At 43.1% G+C, this 23,416-nt stretch overlaps 1 protein-coding gene and 1 long non-coding RNA gene across 2 annotated transcripts; both read right to left on the reverse strand.

The window, feature by feature from the left end:
- Positions 1–854: 854 nt before the first annotated feature.
- On the reverse strand, positions 855–8,767 carry SET (SET nuclear proto-oncogene). The gene is made up of 8 exons (XM_035555026.1): positions 8,438–8,767; positions 6,877–6,934; positions 5,714–5,856; positions 4,929–5,032; positions 4,640–4,753; positions 2,935–3,105; positions 2,688–2,834; positions 855–1,758 (listed from the first exon to the last, which is right to left on the reverse strand). The coding sequence occupies exons 1-8, from the start codon at positions 8,508–8,510 to the stop codon at positions 1,735–1,737; spliced, it is 834 nt and encodes a 277-aa protein (XP_035410919.1). The 5' UTR covers positions 8,511–8,767; the 3' UTR covers positions 855–1,734.
- Positions 8,768–12,410: 3,643 nt separating this feature from the next.
- On the reverse strand, positions 12,411–22,942 carry LOC118252158 (uncharacterized). Its single transcript, XR_004780052.2, has 3 exons — positions 22,740–22,942; positions 13,525–13,628; positions 12,411–13,139 (listed from the first exon to the last, which is right to left on the reverse strand). It is a non-coding gene; the product is annotated as an uncharacterized LOC118252158 (long non-coding RNA).
- Between the last annotated feature and the right edge of the window lie 474 nt (positions 22,943–23,416).

A 23,416-nucleotide genomic window follows, 5' to 3' on the forward strand; every position in this document is an offset into this window, starting at 1 on the left:
TCGACTACAGCAAATTCTGTGAGGAAAAGGAATCAGAGAATATAAGAGCAAGTCTTCCCAGAAGACAGTCTTCTCTACACATCCAAAGAGAACTAGCTGTTTGAATTTGAGATTAGCAAATACAATCTTTTAAATATTTCAAAAGCACAGCATGTTAAAACAACTTTCATTACACTTTGTGGAATACCAGTACCAACAACCTCTACATGAAATCATTATAAGCTACTCAAACGCAGTCTCTTAACATGGGGGAAAAAAAAAGTACATCCAAAGCATATATACACGCTGCTACCAAGGAAAGAAAGCAGTGAAGTAGCAACTTCTTTATACAAGAGCTTCACAAAGAATCTTGCTAATTGAAATAGCCCAAAACATTAGCTTGCACTAAGATTTATTTTCAACTGAAAAGACTTCCAAAGCCACCAAAGCCTTACTAGGAGACCCTTTGGTCTTTTTACTCTGAACTCGCATGGTTTTCTTCATGCAAACTGATTTACTGGAGATACAGTACTGCAAGTTACTCAAAAAATATCTAAGAATCAAATGATTTTTCTTTTTGCAGATTATGAATATATATATGTCTGTCTTCACCCAAAGCATATATGCACCTACAGCCTTGTCTTAGAGTTATGTAATTCAAGAAACGGAGTGTGCAGGAGTAGCTACCAGATGAAACACTTTCCAAATACTGTAATAATGGAACCTAAACGAACTGATTATCAGTCCACAGAACCACAAGGTTGCATTGCACTACATAAATACTGACCAAATGCCCCCAAAAAAGCCAAGAAACTATAAGCAAGGTCAAAACAGGGTATTACAACTGTTTCTTTCAGTGAAGACCAACCAGTCCCTTTGTGTACACATTTAGTTTTATTGTAACAAAGCAACTTGTACACTTTAACGTTTAAAACTGAGCATCTTTCTTTCCTTTCCAGTGAAACAAAAAAAAAAAAGAATTTAAAAATAAACAAGAACAAAATTACAATAGAGAATGTCAATTCCAAATAAGATCCTACAGGTTCTGCTCTGATTCTCCATCAAGTGGCAGGGCTCAAAGTCATCATTAGGAGAAGATTTTATTTTAAAAGTGTCATCTTAAACTGCGAGGATGTTTGTTAAACATCACAATTAAACATGCCAAAGGAGAAGAAGCCATGTTGTCAAAATGCCCACTTAACCCACCCAAACATCTGAAACCCACCCCAGCTGACCTTCTATAACCCCATTTTTTTTTATTTTTCTTTTTTTTTTTAAACAAGAGAAAGTAGACAGATACATGTTGGTAAATGCTAACTGTCCATATTCACATAGAGACACAGTGTAATCTCTGAGCCCAATATACAGAGAAAGAAGGAAAAAAGCTAGATTCTATGCACTACTACACAGGGGCCTAGCACTCTTCAGCTTCCAGCAGAGTGAAGGGAGCAGAAGGTTTTCTTTTTTCCCACAGAACATGGTGTGTTGATTCCATAAACAGTTTTTGTTTTGAGACAGAAAGGGATAAAAATGAACTTGAAACAGAAACCGGTAGATTCTTTTCCACTGTGTTCTGCTCAAGGTATTTCCCCCAAAATAAATTGTGAACCATGGTGTAGAGGAGAGAAAAAGAGACCTCAAGAGAACAAGGCGACTGAGCACAAGAAAAAAAAGACAGCAACTTGCTCCCAGGGACTGGAGAAAAATTAAAAAGGTAAAAAGGGGGGGGGGGGGTTGGAATCCATCAGTGTTCAATTAGTCGTCTTCTCCTTCATCCTCCTGTTGAAAGATAAGCAACAATTAAAAGTTATCTAATCACAAAGCTTCAGATAGCACGAACTTTTAAATGCAATAGCCAGAACGTTTTGCTACCCAAGAGACCGCAGCCCTACAGTATTACTCATGATGATCTCTCTCCCTCTTCACTAAGGAACACTAGTAACACTTGCCATGAATATCGATCCATGTAAAAGTCAGTTAATACTGGATGTCGCAGTGAAAAACACATCAGGCATATTAGAAAAAGAATTACCATGACTTAAAAATCACTAGAAATATTAACATAAATTTAATTTTTAGAAAGAATATTTAGAATATTTAGTAATATTCTAGGCTACAACTCATTATTCAGCATACAGAGTGTCTGGTGCCACAACAGCCCTCCTACCTCCACAACCAGAAACAAAGACATGCTAATGCTAAGCCTTAAGTTACCAACACCTTGAATGGTGTCTCTGGAAACCCACTTGCTGCTACAAAAAACTGCTAATTCCTGAACCCAAAGTGTCTTGGCTAAGTTGGCAGTAAGCCAAAATAAACCGACAGGTGGGAGGATGACAGAACTGGATGCATCAGCAAGAGCTTTTTACAAGTAAAATTTTGCTAGAAAGTTCACTGAAGAAATTTTGTTAAGCTAGAACAGACGCTAATATCCTAAATCATCTGGAGCACCTTCCTTGCAAGAAGTTCACTAACATTATTTATTTGCAGTCTCATGTACACAAATATAATCATCACTACACTGAAACCGTGCCACAAATTAAGGCACTAACAGTTTTGCTCCTCTCCTCCAACAACTCTGTCAAGGATTTTACACAAAACAACTACTTTACCTTTGTACCAATGGCTCAATATCCTTACAAGAAGGTCCCTCATAATTTCTTATTCTCATACACCAGAGATAGAAGAGGTAAAGGCTGAATGCTCACCTCGCCTTCCTCTCCCTCATCATCATCTTCATCTTCTTCCCCCTCATCTTCATCTCCTTCTTCATCAATATCCTCCAATCCTTCTTCCTCTTCATCATCGTCATCATCCTCCTCTCCTTCCCCTTCTTCATCATCCATATCAGGAACCTTAAAGACACACATGTGACATTAACTACAGTGATCAAATTCGCTTTTACCTGCGCAGTGCTTTTGTGGATATGGAGCAACAACGCAGTGCTATACTTACCAAGTAGTACTGCAGTGGATTTGGCCAGATGTCATCCTTGATGACTTCTCCTAGTTCATCAGCCCCTGCATCAGAGTGGTCAGTGAACCAGGTAAAGAAACTTTCTGGCTCTTCATGCTGCCTCTTCCTACTGGCTTTGTTCTGTGTCTGGCTTGAACGTTTTGTCAGATCCTGAAAAGAAAGTTGAGAAGCTCCCTAAAGAAGCGGTATTTACATTGTGCCCCACCTGCCTTTTTTTTTTTTTTTTTTTTTAAAGCAAGCACCATTTAGAAACATACATGTTTAAACAACTACAAGAAGTCACTTACTCCCTCTTTCAGGGACAAATCTTAAAGACACAATTAGAACCCAAAGGACTAATAGCAAAAGGTATCACTCAGCAGTAAACCCACCTGCTTCTTTTAATGCCTTCCACTGAAATACTGAAAATTCACAGGATCTTGCATTTTCTTTGTTTCCCTGCCACAGGGAAGCCCAAGTATGACAAGTATTTAATGAAATGCCAAACTTTTAAAGATCTCACGATAGCTTAATACTACTCCAAGAGTTGTTATTGTAGTTAAATGCTACAACTGCTACATAAACACACAATTTAAGAAACACTCAAGCTCCACACCTCGAAGCTCTGTCCTTAACTTAATAGCGAGACGAAGAACCGCCTCGTGATCTTAACCCAAGATTTCCTGCTTTGAAGTCTTAAGGCCATTCGTTGTAGTAAACGAATAAAAATTTGCACAAGCCACTAAAACATATGGTCATGAGAAAATACATCCACTACCTTACCCCAGAAGTTTGGCAAGTTTGCAACACTGTTTGCTAAGTTTGAAAAGAAAGCAATTCTCCTCTATTTAAATCTATTCTTTCTTTGGTCATAAGGTAACTCCAAACTCCCAATGTTTGCTTTCTTGATAGAATCACAACATACATAGGGTTTTATTTTTTAATGAAGAATAGCACCAAAATTCACATTAATTTTGTGATATATTATAAGACCATTCAGCTGCTTCGTTCAGGACTGTGATTTCTGTACAATAGGAAACGCTCCAGTTCTCAGTGAAAAAAAGATTTTCTTGTCCTGATGGTGACAAAACAAGCAGCAGTGTAAATGCAACCCCCAGTTCTACTTTTAAATACTCATTTCAAAACCTTTAGGATAAAATGAAAGGGCTCCCAACTATTACAGAAACTACAGAACATTAATTTGGTTTGAATACTGTCTGGGTAATAGATACGCCCACATTATTGTGTGGATACTACTTCTCTAAAGACATGGTGTCTGGAAGGGAAATTAAGAAAAACAGAAAAATTAGACAACCCCTATCTGCCCCACCCCTCCCAACCCCACTGTCCTTGGAATTCCTAATTTCACAATTACCTTAAAACAACAAAATACAGCCTAGATCCATTCCAAAGAGAGACAAACTAGAGTACTTGTCAATCTCTCCATCTGGTCGTACTTGTACTTTCACTGTTTTAATTGTGGTGCTCAACTGAACTGAGAGAATTCACTACAGATCTCCACGTAAATGGTGTATGCCAAACCTCGCATGAACTACATATATAGAAAAGTGGGAAGGGGGTGGAGGGAAGAAGAGGCAGCTTCAATTAAGAAAAGAAGAAAAAGAAGAAAGTAAAAGGAACATAAATGAAAGCAAAAGTATCATATAGAGCAGCAATTATCTCTCCCAGGTGCACAGATACGTACCTTCCCAGATTTCCATTTGATCTCAGTTGATTTTGAAGATGGGTCTCCACTTTCATTCAGATGAAACTCTTTGGAGAGAACTTTATTTTCAAAGTATGGATTCTCATCAAAATACTGCAGATTTGAAAGCAAAGAGTTAGAACCCACAAACATAAGCATACATGTGCCAAGTCAAATCATCTTACTAAACGGATAACTGAAGAGATTAAGTTACAAACTACAACCCAGTATACGGCTACATTCAAAACAGCAGCAAAGTCACAAGTGAATAAATATTTAATATACTCACAAAATCTATTCTGTAACCTGATTTGATGTCTTCAAATTCTGTCACCTCAACTCTGGTCAAATAATGCAGTGCTTCTTCGTCTTCTTCTCCCAGCAGTGCAGATACTAGGATAGAATCAGTAGTCCCACATTAACAAAGTTATGAAATGTGTGTCATGGACACGAAATACAGGAAATTGACATTATATACAATGTGAAAAGCAACATTTGTCCAAGCTGACTTCTTGTGGCCCATTTTTTGAGATAGCAGCCAACAGACTATTAGCATCTTTGTGATTTTGCTGAGATAACATTACATTTGCTTGTTGCAGTTCATTAACAAGCAGCATCTATCTATTCTTCTCTCTAAAACAGATTTCCAGATATGTGGTTTGCCCAACGTAGGCAGTGTATGGACTTGTTTTTTGGTCCTCTTGCAAACAGCACATTGTCAACAGTCCTAAGGACATCACCCCAAATTAAAAAATAAAATAAAATACCAGAATCCTCCTTTCCTTTAAAGAAGACGATTAACTGATAAAGTGTGAAGCTTGTAATTTATAATACAGGAAGAAAACTACCGGAATTCTAGCGATCGAGGTGTTCCTTTGGTTAACAAATGTAAGAGCTAAAAAGCTTTTAAGACGCACGCAAGGACAAAAAGGACGTGTTTGCATATGTACCCATAAGCTTCTGTTTAATGCCAAGTAACTATCCTAGAAAACACTAAGAACCACAAGAGGCTCGCGTTACAAGCAAGGAAACTGAATTTACAGGAAAAAAAAAAGGGAGCTATTAAGAATATACCTTGTGGGTGGTTGACAAATGTTGTTACCCAGAAATTTGGGATTTTGGCGATCAATTCTGACCTCTTCTGGAAGAATGGTTGGCGGAGTTTGTTGTATTTCTGTTCTACTTTCAAAATTTCCTCACTGGCTTGTTCATTCAGTCTGTAACAGACAGAGCCACGTTAACCTCAGGAAAGAGAACTGAGATTTGAAGATGTATCATCAGTACTTAGCTAAAACTGAATAGATTTAATTAAACTACTCAGCCACGCACAACAAATGAGGGAGCTCGAACAAAAAAAAAAAAAACAGAAGCCCAAACCTGTAACTACTATTAGGAAAGACACTACCAGAAGCAATCACGCTCATCTTAATGAAGTGTTCTTAACACGCTGTATGTTTTGCAGCATTACGTGCGGGACAGACCCTTATTTATGCTAAGTAGCCTCTTAAGCGTTTTGTTTGCAAGTCACCTGTAGATGGACAGCATATAAAACTATCACCTGCCCTTTATAATTTTGGGGCAGATGAGCATGACTGTAACAAAAGCAATTTAGTACCACACACAATTAAAATCTTAAGGACATTAACACTTCATTGGCTTTATAAAAGTTAGAGCCCTGATACTGCAACTGTTCCACAGGGACAGAGCCTCACTTGCACTTCGTAGCACAGTGCACGTGGAGGTAAGATACAGGCAAATACTGACACAGAACCCACAGAGTTTGAGGATATGAAACTAATTTTTCAGTGACATTTTCTACCTATTATTCTACAAGCACTCAAATATATAATAGAGATTTATAATAAAGCTAACTTTTTCAACCAAGTTTTCAGTTCTGCTTACAAACGTGAAAATACTTTTGCAAAGCGGCATACAAATTAACTTGAGAAAGCAGTGAGAAATAAACCTCTTATCAAAACTATCACAGTGAATTAAAAAATTAAGCTCAAGCTCTACATTTTTAACTTTACACAATTAAACAAGAAATCAGGATACTCCTTCCGATTTTCTGAATTTACACAAATACTTGTTACATCTGATCAGACCAGAACACAAGTATATCATGTGAGAGTCTGAAGACACTGAGAACTACTACCAAGCGCTTACTTTACTAAATATTTTATTACTGAAAGTCTTTTACCTCCCACTAAAAACTTGTCAAGTTTTCTAATGTTTACCTGTCTATTTCATTCTGTACTTCATCAATGTGTTCAATTGCTTCCTGTTGCTCTTTTTCTGAAAAACAAATGAAAATGCATCAAAATCCCTTAATTCTCAAGTCTGACAAATCACTCGGAGTTTTCTCCTCAGACCTTTTCTAGAGATCTATTTTAGAAGTACAAAGATATTTCTACTGTCTTAAGTGTTACTAAGCCATAAAGTCTCAGCTACTTCCATGGCGAACTATGGCTGAAACGCCAACAGGTTTCCCGAAACGGGACTCAGAGCAAGTTTACCACCAAAAATCCCAGCTCACATTCCTCTATACAGTTTTACAAGTCAACTTAAATGGTAAACGAATCCCGACAGTTAGTACTAAGAACGTAACGAAGAAGTTGCATGTCTAGGGCCAACAGATTTGAAGGAACGTGGAAGCATTAAATAATTTAGAGGGGTCAGCAACATCAACAGAAACAACATAACCGGGAACTCGCCGCCTTCGAAAAACCAAAAAGCACGTTGGATGAGGAAAAAATCTTCAAAAGCACGTTGGGTAAGGGAAACGAGTAAAAAAACCCTTCCAAGTCACGGTCCGGCAGATAATTTCGCAGCAAAACTTCCCCTGGACAACGCTTGGCAAAGCTCTCGATTAAAGGCTGCCTGTTTACCTAGCGTGCTGGGGGATGAATGAGCGGCAGCGGGAAGCAGCTGGAGCGGTGCAGCTCGCTCCCAACCCCGCTCCCAGCTCCCCGCCCGGCTCGGCCCGCGGCAGCAGCCAGCTCTCCCCGAGGAGCCCGCAGGTGCGGCGAACACGTGCGGGGCCCGCAGCACCGCAGAGCCGGGGCAGGAGGCAGGCGAGCGCGTTGCGCCCTTCCTCCGCCGCTTAGAAGCCGCACCGCTCGTCCGATTTAAAAAAATAAATAAGTTTAAAAAAAAAAAAAAAGCCGGAGGAGAGGAGCCACCGCGATCGCACGTGGGGGAGGCGCGGGCGGTTCCTCGGCCCGGCCCCCGCAGCACCGCGTGGCTCCCGGGGCCGGCCCGGGAAGGGCCCCGGCGGCGGCTCCATCGCGGCGCGGCGGGGGCAGCACCACGCGGCGGCGGCGCCGAGCCCAGGAGGCGGCCGAGCAGCATCATGGCGGCGGCGGAGCACAATGAGAGAGGCTCGGCGGCCGCCGAGCGAGGGGGGAAGGCGAAGGGGGGGGGGGAAGAAGGAGCAAGGCGGCCGGGCGGGCTGAGGGGGGGTCCCCGCTGCTCCAAGCCGAGGCCGCAGCGCCCCCCGGGCCGGCCCCGCCTGCGCCCCTGGGGAAGGAGGCCGGGCCGGGGAGCGGAGACAAAAGGGCGCTAACATGGCCTCCTCCTCCTCCTCCTCCTCCTCCTCCCGCTGCCGGGGCCTGCACATCCGCCCGGCCGCCACCGCGCTCTTCCCGCCTCCGGCCCGGCCGCGGCCCGCGGGGCTGGGGAAAATGGCGGTCGGTGCGGCGCGGGGCGAGGCGGAGGCCGCGGCGGAGGCCGCCATTCCCTTCCCTGCTTTTCCCTTCCCTTTCCCCTTCCCGCCCCCCGGGCCCGGCGCGGCCTCACCTGAGGTCTCGTCGGCCCCATCGTGGTTGGAGTTGAGCTCCTTCTTACTGACTTTGGCCGCCGGCGCCGACATGGTGGTGGCTGCGGAGCGCGGAGGGCGGGGGGGGGCCGTAACGGGACTGAGCGGGGGGGAGAGGAGGGGAGGGGGGGGGCCGGGCGCTGACTCCTCCTGCTGCCGCCTCCTCCTGCCGCCGCCGCTCAGGCTCCCTCCTCCTCCTCCTCCTCCTCCTCCTCCGGGCCGCTCCCGCCTCCTCCGGCCGGACCTGGGGCTCCCGGGTACCAGCGGCGCCCGCGCTGCCTCACGCTCCCCACAGCCAGAGTCGCCGCCGCCTCCTCCTCCTCCTCCTGCTGCCGCTGCTGCTGCTGGCGAGGGGCGGGCGGCGCGGCGCGCATGCGCAGCAAACCCCCCTCCGGGGCACGGGGGGGAAGGCTGGGCGCCAGCGCGCATGCGCACCGAGCCCCCCTGCCGGGCGCTGGGCGGGCGGGCGGCGCAACGCGCAGGCGCGCCCCCAGCTTTCCCCTCCTCGGCAGCGGGCGAGCGCCCCCGCCGCGCGCACGCGCGAGCTCCGCCTCTCCTCCCCGCCGGCGGGCGGCCCGCGCGCGCAGCCGCGGGGAAGGACAAGCCCCGCCCCTCCCTCCACCGCCGGCCTCCCCACGCCGGGCGCTCATTGGCTGAGCCTCGCGGGGGGCGGGGCGCGGCGCGGAGACACAGAGGAGGGTGCGAGAGGCGGGAGAAGAGGGGGAGAAGGGCGGCGGCGCGCGCAGGTGTGCGTGTGAGGAGCTGGGGGGGCGGTGTGCGCATGCGCGGTCGCTGAGGGTGCACGCGGCCGCCCCGCTCGAAGCCCGCGCAGCCCCTCACAGCCGCCCCCTTTCTGTGTGGGGAAGGGGCCGGTCGCCCTGGTGGCGGGGGCTGGCTGAGGTCCCCGGCAGCAATGTGTACATAAGCATATATATATATGTGTGTGTGAGGGGCATTTGGGGCCCATGAACCCAAACCGGCAGCTGCCCTGAGCCACCCCATCTGGCCCGCCACCAGCATCACACCACACACCAGTGTGTGGAGGCGCTGTGAGGTGAAGTCATGCCTGGGGACGTGGCGGCCCCCGTGTCAGTGCGCTGCCTTGCCTAGCTAGAACATGACTCAAAGGGATAACTTCAGATGTTACGTTTTAAGGGCACAGAGGCCCTGTCAGTCACATCCAGCCCACTCGGTTACTGTGGGAGCACAACTCTAGAAGGTCATTGAGCCCGGGTGTCTGCCAGCACACCTGCCACTGCACCGAGAGCAAGCGGACTTTAAATAACCCTTTTTGTGCCTTTCCTGTCCACCTGTCATGGAAGAGCTCGTTGCAGCCTCATAGTTAGACTAGCTCTGTTTTGCTCTTAAAGTAACAGCTGAGCCACTCTTTTCCATTAAAAATGCAGCATATCCTTCACAAAAGAATATTATGATACAAATCAAGCTAAGAAACGAGTACAGCTTTGAGGAACTTGGAACTTGCCTTTTGTAATTTGTTTTCCAGTCATGCAATATTCCTGCATTCTCCCTGCCTCTGTTTCCTTTCCTCCTCCTCGTCAAGTTGCCCTTCCAGTGTACTTTTCAACAAGGCCTAGATTAGTTCCTGCCTCCTCAGAGATCTTACTGGAGTTTCCTGATTCCCGTTCCCACCTGTTGCTTCCAAATCCCAATTGCTTTTTCTTTTGTATTCCCAGCTGTCACTTCCTACCAGCTATGTGTTTGCTTCCATCACCACCCACAACTGCTGCAGCATGTCCGTGATTTGCGTTGTGCTTCCCCGTGCAAACAGCAGGAGAGAGGAGCTGCCATCCGTTCATCCTCTGTGCTTGCACATACAGCAATGAGCACTGCTAGACACAAAAGGTGAGCAAAGCTCTGCAACTTTATAAATGCAAGATTATCGACTCCTTCCCTAGAGCTTCCCAAGGCCTTCCTGAAGCTCAGTGCAGTGAGAAAGCTTCTCATGGTCTGGCTGCATCTCTCAAGAACAATTAATATGGAAGTCTTTACATTCAGACAAGGTAAGCTCACATGTGCAGCTTGGTTTTCTTCCATCTGTTTACGTTGAATCTCTTCACTATGCAGCTGCATATGCTTGGAATTTTCCTCTTTTATCACCTGTAATGTATTATTATATTGTATTTATTAGCCTTTGAAGGTCCACAATTTGAAAATACAGGGCGTGTATTCGAAAGGCAGTTCCAAGCAGGAACATGATTAAAAGGGCATCTGCTTACTCCCTACTAGAATCCTTTGGTACATAAAGTAGTAGATATTCCTGAGGTATTAGTATATTCCACTGATGTACTCCAAGTCAGGCAGTCATGAATTTTAACTGCTGTACCGTTTAAAACATTTCAGTGATGTTTATTCTACCCTAAAACTAACTACTATGCAAGAAAACAGTATATTAATTAGAGAAAATAAACACTTTTTAATGTATTTGAGACAGAAAACACTAACCTATGCTTTCATGTGTTGAGAGAAAGCCAAACGTTCGATTTTTATATATTTGTTAGGAGTGAGTATTCTCTCAGTGTTACTTTCCTTTTCTATGTGATTTCTTCACTTTAGTGCTGGTGATGTGCTTTTCCCAGCTTCCTAATGGAACTTTTGTCCTAACTCTTCCTAACTTCCCTTCAGAAAACTTTCTTATATTAACATTCTTACTTCTTTTCCAGTTACATATCCTTACACTCCAACTGACTGGTTAATTAACAGCCTGTCGTTTTCACTTTTCAAAGGTTCAACTGTGTTCAACTGTGGTCTAACTTTAGGGTATACTTCATACAAAGTCTCAAAACAACAGGTGCTGAGATGCTTCTTGGGCTTGGCTCAAAGAATTCGGCAACAATTCACAGAATGATGCCCTCTCTGCACTCCCCTCCTTGCTTTATAGAGAAATAAAGAAGTAAAACTAAGCTACTGAGTTAGAGCAGTTGTTGAGCCCTAAGAAGGATGAGTGCAGAGCACCCAGCGGCTTTTGCAGCTGAACTGATTTACTGTTTGTTCTTGCTGCATTGTTAACATGTACACTCAGGAGGAACATGACTCAAATACTTGTGAAGAAGCAAGCAGCACAATTTTCATCTCAGTCTGAAACTGTTCCTCTGTGTAGGCATCCCAAAGCTCATGTAGTTTCATTACAAAGGAAGGGAAATGGCATCTAGGTCATATAAAGCCTTGGTGTTACACGAGTTATCTGCTGTTACACAACATTTTTCAGAAATTACACGTGATTCTTAGACATAATAAGCAACTGTGCTTAATATTCATGATAATATATAAAAAAGAAAGAGAAAAACTTCTATGTTTTTGTAGTTGATAAATATTCAGTCACTTTCCTTCACTGCTTTCTAATGTTTTTCATTATATGTAGTGAACATCTAAAGCAGTTTCAGTCCTTGAGTAACTGCTGAGGGGTTAAAATGTACAGTTACAATCCTATGAAATAAGGTGTGTGTGAATGCATTTAAAAAATATGACTTCCTCCTCCCTTCACCTTCTCCTAAGACCTTTCTCAGCTCTGATTACATCAAATATAGTAGAACAGTAACTTTTTTTTTCTTGAATTACACTGCCCAAGTAGTATGCTGCCTGTATCACAGAGTTCTTCTTCCTCAATATTAGAGTTAATATTCCCACTCCTGTTTGAACTTCAGATTGCATGGTTAAGGTCAGAAAACTGTACTGTATGTGGTATCTTCCAAACCAAGTGCATGAGTACTCCAGTGTTGACAAATAAGCGACCTAGATCTTTGCAGCCTTCAGGATGGCAGTGACTGTCAGATAAGTGAAGAAAATGTGTTCGTTTTCCTCTCCATATGTTTGGACATCTAGAGGGGGGAGTTGGCAGCACCTGATAACGATTAATGGCCTTACAGTTTACATAGACTGTAGCAGTAGTTGCACTTTGTTCACAGGAATGGAATAAACAGAGCCTCTTCAGAAAGATAATCTCATATTTACTTCTTGTTGCAACAGTTCAGCTCTCCCAGTATTTCTTTCCTTCATTAGGTATATTACTACAAGAGACATAATTGGTTATCATGCCTAGTTTCTGGAATGTCAAGTCAGCTGTACCTGTTAAACACGCACCCCTGATTTGGCAAGTTAAGTCAGAAAATATGCTAAATCCTCACAAATAAAATGTAATGATGTGTGAAAAAGAAAAGGAGAGTAAATTTCCTTCTAAGCATTCCTGCCATGTAAAATGGGCAGACATAAAATCATGCGAGTCAGTATAATTAATAGCAACTTAAATTTTTATAGCCCTCCATCTGAAAGAATCTCACAGCCTTTACAGAAATTATTGTATGGAAATATAAAACAAGGATCGTTTTACCACAGTTGAAATGCAACCGACTGCTTAACAATTGTACATCTATGCTGGAGCCTGGTCTTCCACAAAGGACTTGCAGGCTCAGGCTCTGTATTAGGAACAAAGATAGCCCTTGCACTGCAAGACAACATTTTTTAGAGTATGTGAAAGCTTTTAAATTACTGAGTACACCAATGAGTCGAAAGCTGCAAAACATTTCAGGCGCACATAAGCCTGTACTTGATAGTAAAGTCTGACTGACATATCAGCGCTTACGCTAAGCAGCAGGCAGAGACACACCGGCTGGTTTGCTGCGTGTCATCAGTTTGACAGCCCCCAGGAATCGCTGAGTCCCCATGACCCTGGAAAGACAGTTTGGCACATATATTAAACAGTCAAATACCTCCCCTCCAACTGTTTATTCATCTCCACTAGTCACAGGCCTTCCCAGTTGAGTACTCACATTAGGTCTGAATGGTTAGATAATGATGGAAGAATCTTCCACGTGTCCTCACAGTTGCTGCAATCTAAACCCTCAGATGAAAATATTTCTGGATTAATAACTGCCTTTGAAGCTGGAAGGTGGTTCAGTAACACAGACAGCAGGGAGTGACTAATATTACACATTTGAATAAATCCAAAGATTCTGTTTGTATTTTTTTTTCCCTTAACTTTTGGCAAAGTTCCCATGAGACGTAGTTGCTAAACCTGACTTTATTTTTCCCTATACCAACATTTTTAACTTACCAGAGCATTTGACAGTAATCTACGAAGAGCTGGATGGTCATACAACATGTGTTCTTGTTCCCAGACACCAGAGACAGAGAGGCCGTCAAAACATTTTTAAAAGCCTTAAAAAAAAACAACACAAACTTCAAAGTCAATGAAATCTAAGACACTTCAGAATATGAGACATGAGCTTTTCAGATACGTGGGTGCTTATGAATGTTTTGCTCGTATTTTTCACATAAGGTGTACAGTTGTGGACAGTGCAGGGAACTGAAATGATCTGTCCCTTCCAGAATGTAAAGGGAAAATTGTTTACTGGAAAATTCTCTTCAAGTTACATTCGGTATTGTGAAATTAAGAGTCCCTGCCCAAAGAGACATTTGATTGGAGGGGTTTCCTACCCTTCTTAACTTCCATTCTGATTTTGTACGTCAGACATCGATGCTGTCCTGTTCCTTAGCTCAGATGGAGCCCTGTGGCTCTAACTGTTGATTGACTGTGCCAAGAGACATATACATAAATGTTGTTATTCATCTAGCACTACTGAATTGCAGTTTCTAAAAGCAAAAACATTTAAACATCAGCCTGTCCAGATGCACTATCACCACTTCCAGATGTGGATATCCATTTATTTTAGCCTGAGGAGTTCACAGGTCAAGATGAGATCTGAAATGTACAAAAGTTTTTGTTTGAAAACATGTACTGGCACATGCAAAGGTGGCTCTTCACTATCTGCAGGGCGTTGTAAGGGCAGATACTTAGATCTCCCGATGCATTCACACCTGCAGATGTTCAAATCCTACCACTAGGGATACACAATGACTGGTTTTACAGGACAGTATTAGGGCCAATCCATCTGGAAGACTTCAGCCAAGCTTAATACAGCTAGAACAGTTCGACAGAAAATGTCTAAGAAACTAGAGGCTATTTGGAATCACCTGGTGATTAAATAATACCTTTTGTGGTTGGTTTTATATTTATGTTTGAGGTTTTGTTTTACTACATATAATCCTGTGTAATGAAAGCTCTAAATAGAAGTTGGAAAAAGTGACAGCTTACAAGAAGTATTCCTGGGTAGAACGATCGATTGCTAATAGAGACACTGTCAAAGTAAAACACTGCAGTAATAATACTGAGAGTTATTCTGAAATAGCTGTGCCAACCACATTTTTATGTGGAAGACCCTGAAATAATTAAAAGGAGAAGTAGCTGCTAGCCCTTGCTTTTGGCTCGTTTGAAGAAAAACTGATTTCCTCACAGATGGAAGCTCGAGCGCTCAAGTCCTTCTAACTAGACATAGTAGATCTGGATCAAAATGGGTGGAAATTGCAGTGCTATAAATTTGTATGAAAGCTGAATCAGAGTTTTAGGCTAACTAAGCAGTGGGGATAGAGTGATGCTGAGGACTTGGAAAACTATGTTTTGTTCTTTTGAGGGTTTTCCTGCAATGGGACCTTCAGATGATCATCTCTCTTTTCCACTTGTGGGAAAATTAAGAAGGACCCAACTTTTCTACAAACAGTTTATAAACACTTGCTTTCTAGGATTTTAACTCTGGCCAATTCCTGCAACTCTTATTTATTTATAAGAGTTTTAACAACTCTTATTTATTTCCTCAGTCCTATGACAGGAAAACTCTTGCTGAATCCTAAACAAAGTTGAGTGACACTTCAAGATTTGGCCCCTCAGGAAGAGCAGCAAAGACTCTGATTTTACACTGCGTGTATTCTGTCCCATTGTCTCGTTACCAAGCAGCAGCTGTTTTTGTGGGAATTGCAAGACTTCCCTTGCTATAGGGAGCACTATCGATATTTGAACTCTCAGGGGGAGTAACCTCTGTTTCTATCCAGGAAATATCAGATTAAAATAAACACACGGAACGTTGCTTGGTGAAGAGCGAGTACGTTATTTACAATCCTTTAGTTTCAAGTTGGCATTATTCAAACATTTGATGTGTGCCTTGAGTCTTGTGTAGGAGTACAGCGACAGAAAAGGTGAAACAAAAAGGAGGAAAATACGTAGAGGTCTGTCATATACAATTTTTGCTCTAATACTACATTGTACGCATTATTCTTTTCATCTGAGAATGTCAAAGCTCATTAAAAAATGTAGTTAAATATAAAAAAAGCTCTGTGAGGAAAGTAATTCCTTTATTGGTAGGTTAGCTGAATGCCAGAGTCATTCAGTTATTCCTCATTAGAACCAGAGACAGAACTCAGGAATAGAACCAGTCTCCAGCTTTGGCTACATGAAATGCTGCACGAGTTGCCAACAATGAAGATCTGCAAGTGGAATTTGGTTAATTGTGTCAGTCTGTAGGAACGCTTATTATTTTTTGGTATTACAATAGCTCCGAGAGTCCTGAGAGCTCTGCAACTGTGATCCCTTTGCACAAGGTGCTAGCTGAACACAAAGCAAAGAGGTGCTTCTGGCTTCAAGAACAAAATCTTTCAGGACATAGTTTGACAAATGTTTTTTGGTGGAAGTCTCTACTTATACATTCCCCACCATGCATTCCTCCTGTCTTCCCTTCCCCTTCATGCTGTCCCTGAATTGTACCAATGCAGTTATTTGTGTAGCCCTGTGTTAAACTGAACCAGGAAATGGATTTCAATTAAAACTAGTCCTCAGAAAAACATTTATTTTTAACTCAGACTAGCGCTCTGATCTGTGCCCTGCTGCAGATGCATGAAGAATGTTACAAAAAACGGGGTCCCATAAAGGCAGGAAGGAATGAGGAAAGGGTAAGGAGCAGGTTGCTTAAGTCTTGCTTACTTAGAAGAGGTGTTTGTCAAACCATGCCCTTAACTTAGCCTTACCAGGACAGGGCTGCAATTTTACCTGGTGTGAAAAAATGTTTTGTTGTTAGTTTTGTTTGAATTAATGCAAGCAAGCAGACTGCCTCAATACACAAAATAACAGAACTGCTACCTCAGGTGATACTGTAAAGTTTTCAGAGTAGAATTTGCTAGCATTGCCAAAAAGTCATCCTTCCCCTTTCAGATTCAAAAATACCAACTTTCAGAAACACACAAAGGAAATAACCTTTAAACTCCATGTTTGTTTTTGCAGTGGCATGACTGGAAAATAATTTCATCTGCCTTTACAAAGAAAGCTGGGGGGGATGTAAAACAAAGTAGAGACCATTTCCCTCCCACCACAGTTGTGCATCTATTATCTGACTCACCACTTCTGGGATTCCTTCTGGCAGCGCTGGTTTTATTGCACTGAAAATTCAAGAGTGTGAAAAATATTCCCTATTTTCAGATGACTCTTCTGTTCTCTGTTTCGTTCAGGTCAGTATCCCTTCCTTTAGAGGTTTGGAACTAAAGATTCAGAAAGCGCTGCTCTTAAGCCTTGTGAGAAGCACCAGCACAGCAGAAGGGGGAAGGGAGAAATGAAAGGGGAGGAGAGTCCATATCTGAAGAGAGACTCCAGACTAGAGAAATTTTACTGACATCCATTCAGTATCCAGCAGGGTCTCCTTCAAGGGCTTTTACTGAGATCCAAAGACTCGGGCAATTCACTGAGGCATTTACATGCAACGTCGCCTTCTGGGAGCTAAGGTATAACTGTACTCCTGGATAATAATAACAAAGAATACTACCAGACTCCTATTGAAATGTCAGCCAGGCACTACTGTTCTAGAGAGTAACAAAGAGATGCTAATATAATTAATTATGAAGCCTCAGTACCCTCATTAACACTTCTTTAGTGCCCAGATCTTTGAAAATCAGCTGTATAAAGTGACTGTCAGAGTTAATTCCTTATAAATTGCCTCCTGTCACATCCCAGCGCTGCAGCAAGATCTCTCAGGCCTTGTTGATGCTAAGAAATCTGTTGTGTGTGTTTTTCTTTTTTTTTTCCCCCTCTTTTTTTTTTTTTTTTTTTAAGTACTGATGCAGTTGTACTGGTTATTAAGGTATACACTGTTGAATAAGCAGGAGTTTGTCAGGATAGGATAGAGCAAAATAAAAGTGCCTTTAGACAGCCCTACTTCCATAGCTGGTAGCATAAATAGGAAAAGTTTGAATCACTTAAACGGAAAATTAAGGACAAAAGAAAAACAGGAATGAGAGGTGTCACATAATTTGGCATTAAAACGTTTCCGGACCTTTCTTAAATTTGAGGATCACAGCCAGTTTGTAGTGCTCTCTGCTCTTACTGCCTTTACAACAGCATTTCAGCTCCCGGCCTCATTCCAATGCACGCTCCCTCCCCGCCACTCCCGCTTACAAATATATATTTCAATAGGCTTAGGCTACACGGAGTTCCAAAACCAGCATGTAATTGGTACAATTGTCTTTTACGCTTCTCCACAGAGAGCCACATTCATGCCTTCTTCAGCCCTGCTTTGTCATGGTCTCGCTCCTTTTTTCTTTAAGTTAGACTGGGATCAGTACTCGTGTCTTGGAAACCTACACAAACACTAAAGAAAAAAAGTCACAAACTGGCTGTGTTCATAGTTCATTCTGTTATTTCTCAGTACCATTCATACTCCTAAAGGATATAAACGTGCGATCTTTTACAGGAGATAAAAAGAAACCGATCATTACAAATCACTCAGCATTTTTTGCAGCAAAGAAGCACCGAATGCTGACAAGCCAATTTGTCTGTACAGAACAGTCTGCTTCCCTCAATCTTCTGTGTGCTTTAGAGAAGATGATAATCTTCCTGCAGTGCTTAATTTTGCAGAGTTACCTGCATGTGTTTGTATAATGTGCTCCAGAATCCTTTGGGATTCTTGCTATACATGGGATAACAGACTAATCAAAATAGGATATTTTATTTGCCATTTCAGAAGTGGCTTTCACAGTAAGCGTAAGATGATTTTGCGGGTCTAGCTAAACTGATAGCATGCAAAAACTTTAAATGGAGGTGAAGTTTATATCAATAAAAGCAGTCCTTGCAAATAGGCCTGTCTTTTCTACTGTATTTATTAACATCATTAGGAACATGGTTTTATTCTCCACTCTTAGATTACATATTTATATCCCAGTAAAGCATTGATGTATTGATCATTGTGTTCACATAAATCATGTATAAGTAATTAAAGTAGCATGCTTTAAATTAAACATATAGGTTTCTGAAGAGCAATCAAGAACCATCATGCAAATTCCATTTGCTTTCAGAAGTATAAATTTGATGAGATTGAGCAGAATGTAACTACATATCTCAATGTCCTTTTAGAAACAACACTTCTGCAAAGGATAGCCAGTTCTGTTCACACAAATAATATGTCTGCAGTGCTTTTTGAGATATTCAGGTGCTTTATACATACCAATTCAAGTTCCAATGACAGGATATTCAGGTGCTTTATACATACCAATTCAAGTTCCAATGACAGTTTGAGATACTTTAGAGGTAGTATGTGTTGAAAAAATGATGTACAGAACAGGTAAATAATTTTTAGTCGTGCATGATTACTGAATATGGAATTAATTTAAGGAATCACAGTGTTTTCTTCCCTGTTGTCAGCACTGCAAAGGGTCAGCTACCGTTTAAGGGTGGCATGCCAGATTGTAGTTTTGTTTCTGAGATTAGACGGCGAGCATGCTGGGACAAACTCAGCAGGAACTAGGGGATGCTGTGTCTAAAAGCAGAGAGACACTGCCAATCACCTTGTTGACAGCGTCTTGCCTCTGTCCAAGGCAGAGGCTCCCAGCTGCCGCTGCATTTGGAGCACCATGACAGCCAGGAACTGGGATCCCGAGGCTTTCGCAGATGCCTCTTTCGATATGCCACGGCTCTTGGCCCCGTGCCAGCTCCTACTTGCCATTCAAAATCTGCCTGCATGGAGCCTTTGCGCCCCTGTGGTGGTAGCTTGCTGACACCTGCAACAAAGCACGCTTTCCCTACACTCCTTCTCATTTTGGTCACATTTTGACTAAAATCTCTCTTATTGTCAACGTGGGAATGACTGTGTGACAGGCGATACCTGTACTGTGCAAGAAGTCATACCCATATTTGCAAGGTTTAAAAGGGACCCTCTCCCAATTCTAATTCTACAAAGCATAACAGGTCTATGACTAATGGAAATGGATTATTTTTATAAGGTATCACACACATCTCTGTGTAACAGTACTTCAGAAACGAGCCAATGTGTTATTTGCCGAAATTCAGAATATGGTTTTCAAAGCAAAAAGGGCAGAGCATTTGCAGAGACAGGAGGGACAGGGAACAGGAGGTCGGAAGTTACAGAAAGATGTATGAGCCCTTTATGAATGACACTGGAGAAGCAAGAGCTGGAGGATTCACACAGCTTGAGGTAACACACTTTGAATCCACGCAAGGACCTGAACTCTCATTAAGCTTCTGAGCATCTGGCTGGCTGCACAGACACTGTGTTCTGAACACAGCACAGTTGTGGTGACCTTTCTTTCCTTCACGTTTAGTGAATGTGTGAACACCTGATTCTTAAATCACAGATCTCTAACTAAAAGAAAAAAAGATCTGTACATTAGCAATGCACGCACAAAATATCCGTCAAATAAATCTGAAACAGTGCTCTGCCGTTTAGGAACTTAGGTTCTGTTTTTAATTCTGCCATAAATTCCCAGCATGGTTTCGTACATCATCTAACCCTTACCCCTAAAATGTCCCATCAAAAAATGGCACCTGCAGTTCAGTACCTCACAGAGCAGGCAAGGGTAAAATAAATGCTTGTGGCATGGTCTGAATACAAGATGAGGAGCATCACAGGTAACAGCGCAGATAAGCGGACTTCAGAAAACTCATTACTACTGGTCCTGCATTTGAACTCCTCAGTCACCACCTACATTAGCACGATAGGGTGCTACTGTCACTAAAAACTTTCGAGAATGGCATACAGCAAGCTATTGGTGAATCTAAAGGAGCATCCCTTAGAATACTGTTGCAGATGTAAGGGGCTTTCCAGCGATTGTCCTTTTGGGTAGTACCTGCTTGTCCTCTTGCCTTTCACACTTGTACTGTCTTGATTATTCTTCTCAAGGGATATTTCCATTTTACGCAAAACTCACGGCCTCACTGACGCTAGCCTCTAGGTTGGTAGAGCAAACAGCCTCACTCTGAAGCAAATGACGCTCAAGACCTTGTTCAAAACAGTTTAGAAGTAACTGATCAGGTACTGTCAAGCACAAAACATCAGCATAAAGCCAGTTTAACCTCTGTGGTGCATACGCAGGCTAATTCAAAGGCAATGCAGTTAAGTACCCAGGCCTCAGCCAAACCAGGTTTGTCATGCTTTGCAACCTTGTTTGAAAGGAACAACCAGGGAAATGGAATTAAGGCCTGCTGGTTATACCAGTTGGGGAAACAAATGCATTCTGGAGTGACATGTTTCTTTCATATAAACCCTTTTTATTATTTGAAGAGAGTTGTTGTTTGGCTTTTTTTTTTAAAAAAAAAAAACATAAAATGGAAAGATGTAGAAAGTACTGTTCCCCTGAACAGAACCCATCAATCAAAGAAAGGCAATGCCTTTGATCCCATTTCAAGCCTCTCGCTGCCAATCTAAGCCCCAAGACTTCTTTCTCATGGCCAGACATTCCTTTCTCGTTTGAGCTATGCATGTCGGTTTCCTCATTCTCACTTGCATGTTTGGGGTGGAGGAAGTGGGGAGAAAGGTGTAAATGGGGAAAGCTCAGCAATGTCTCTCTATCTGGGGTAGAGACCAGTGTTTCAGCTACCTGGGGCCTCAACACAGCTCAATTATTTCATTTATCACAAACAGAGGACAGTTACTGTACTCACAAGTGGGTAATTTTTTTAGCAAAATTTAGCCTAGAATATTTGGTTTGCACCAGGTCATAGAAATTATACCCCCAGCATGCATGCTTTGTTGTATCTCATTCCTTTTTCTAATACTTTCTCCCCCAGTGCTTTCTCTTTACTACCTTAGTCTTCTCTTGTTCTTGTTTTCTGATGCTGATTTGCTCCATTATGTAAAAGTGAAAACTTATTAATACTTCATCTCATGAAACACAAAGAAGAGAAAACACAGATCAGCACTGTAGTAGTAACGGCCACTTCAGAGACACTTGGTAGCCTCAGGCTAGTAAACCCCCTCCCCCAATTATCCTTGATTTTACCCTATTTCCAGAGTAGCGTTACCATATCAGAACATTTATGTGTCTGATACTGCCATGCCAGAAAGAAAAAGCAAGGTATGATTTATTTAAATACTGTTTATAAATTAAAGCTCCATCAAATCAGAGATACTAGAATAATAACAAGAAAATTAAACTGCAATTACTTAGAATAGTCATCTTTTAGAGCTATTCGTTCGTTTCTCATCCTCAGGGAAGAAAAAGTCCAGACATGCACAATATTATGGGGGGAAACATACTACGTTTGCAGTTACTTTGCATATTACTTACTGAGAAAAAACGTTGATTTATTTTTAGTCTGTTTCACATATTCAAATTCCAGTTTTCTTGTTTTTGAGATGGCAAAGTGAAATAAAACAAAAACAAAAAAAAGCTTTTCTCCTCAGATTCACTCTGACAAGCTAAAGTTTTTAAACTGCAGCCTGTGCTTAGCATTTTTATTAGGATGCAGACTGTATATAAATTCACACTTGTAATATTTAGTCTACTACCAAACAGTAACGTGCCTTAGCAGTTCTAATATACCAATTAAAGATAATTTAGTGATGACTGAAGATGATCTATTTATAGATGATAAATCTTTCTTTTAAGCTTTAAGAACTTCTTAAAAAAGCAACACACTATGCTACAGGGTTCAAGTATTTCATGTCAGTTATTCAACATAAAGCAAACCTAAAAAATAATTTCCCCTACTTCCTGCAGTTTAACTACTTGCAGCAGTAAAGTTATTCAAACAATGCTTACTTCACATTTTAATAGCATGTTGAACTTGAAATAGAATACACGCTTATTTCACTCATTAAGGGATGAGCTAGCTTGTTATTGCGTCTTCAAATACTTACTGTATCTTCAACAAATCTGCTGATCTCTTAAAAAACATACTTCTCTCAGTAAGTGCCGTACTAGGATTTCACCAGTAACACTAGCAGAGCCACATCCACTCTCAGGAGCGCCTACTCTGTATCCTGTCAGCTTTATTTTGACTTACAGACCAAACTCCCTGCCTGCAATAGCGGGAATAACTCTGCTCAAGTTCACGCATCCACGCCTGCTTATGCCAGGGCTAAATTTATCCTCAGCGTTCACCAAGAAGTTGTTCCAGTAGAGGTGCAATTGGAAAAATCCCTGTAAACCCAGACATACCTGTGAGAAAGCACTGCTTTAGGAGCCTGGGACACCGGGGAGCGTGGCTCCGGCCCTGAACAGCACGGCCTGACCCTGCTGCATGCCCCGGCCGGCGCTGGGGCAGGCGAGGCCGGGCTCTTTTCTGCCTTTTTCTCCTTTCTGCCCGGCAGCGAGGCGGAGCAGCAATCCCCCCACAGCACAAAGCTCCGCGACTCCCTCGCCAAACCCCAACGGCTGCGCAGAGCCAGGGAGCCGAGCACCAGGCGTTGATCCCCCTGCCCCGTCCCCTCGGTAAGCGCACACCACGGACGCCAAGCAAGGCGGCGAACTTCAAATTTCGTTTAATAAGGAACGAGCCGGCCCCGGAGGGCTGCGGGGCCGAGGCCGGGCGGCAGCGGGGCGCTCATGGCGGCACCTCACGGGGGAGCAGCCCCGGGGGCGCGACCCGCGCGGTCCTGAGCGCTGCGGGGCTTCTGCGAACAGCAGAGTTCTCCTCAGACACCGGGGCTCTCCTCAGACACCGGGGCTCTCCTCCGCCATCACGGATCTCCTCACGCACCGGCTTCCTCACGACGCCCCCCCCCCCCCCCCCCCCCGGCGCCATCTTAAGTCCTGGCATCCCCTGCCCACACCGCCCCTCGTGTCTCCAGCGGCGCCCGCCGGCGCCCAGCGTGGAAACGGCCGCACGGAAGGAG

This window comes from Cygnus atratus, chromosome 19 (genome assembly GCF_013377495.2).
Source record: "Cygnus atratus isolate AKBS03 ecotype Queensland, Australia chromosome 19, CAtr_DNAZoo_HiC_assembly, whole genome shotgun sequence".
NCBI lineage: Eukaryota > Metazoa > Chordata > Aves > Anseriformes > Anatidae > Cygnus > Cygnus atratus.

What these genes read in the sequence shown, in the direction of transcription:
- SET (XM_035555026.1), bottom strand. Translation starts at nt 8,510, where the DNA reads ATGTCGGCGCCGGCGGCCAAAGTCAGTAAGAAGGAGCTCAACTCCAAC. An exon ending in TGGGGCCGACGAGACCTCAG is followed by an intron (nt 6,935 to 8,437) that starts GTGAGGCCGCGC and finishes TTTGTTTTTCAG; the next exon opens with AAAAAGAGCAACAGGAAGCA. An exon ending in ATCCACTGCAGTACTACTTG is followed by an intron (nt 2,835 to 2,934) that starts GTAAGTATAGCA and finishes TGTGTCTTTAAG; the next exon opens with GTTCCTGATATGGATGATGA.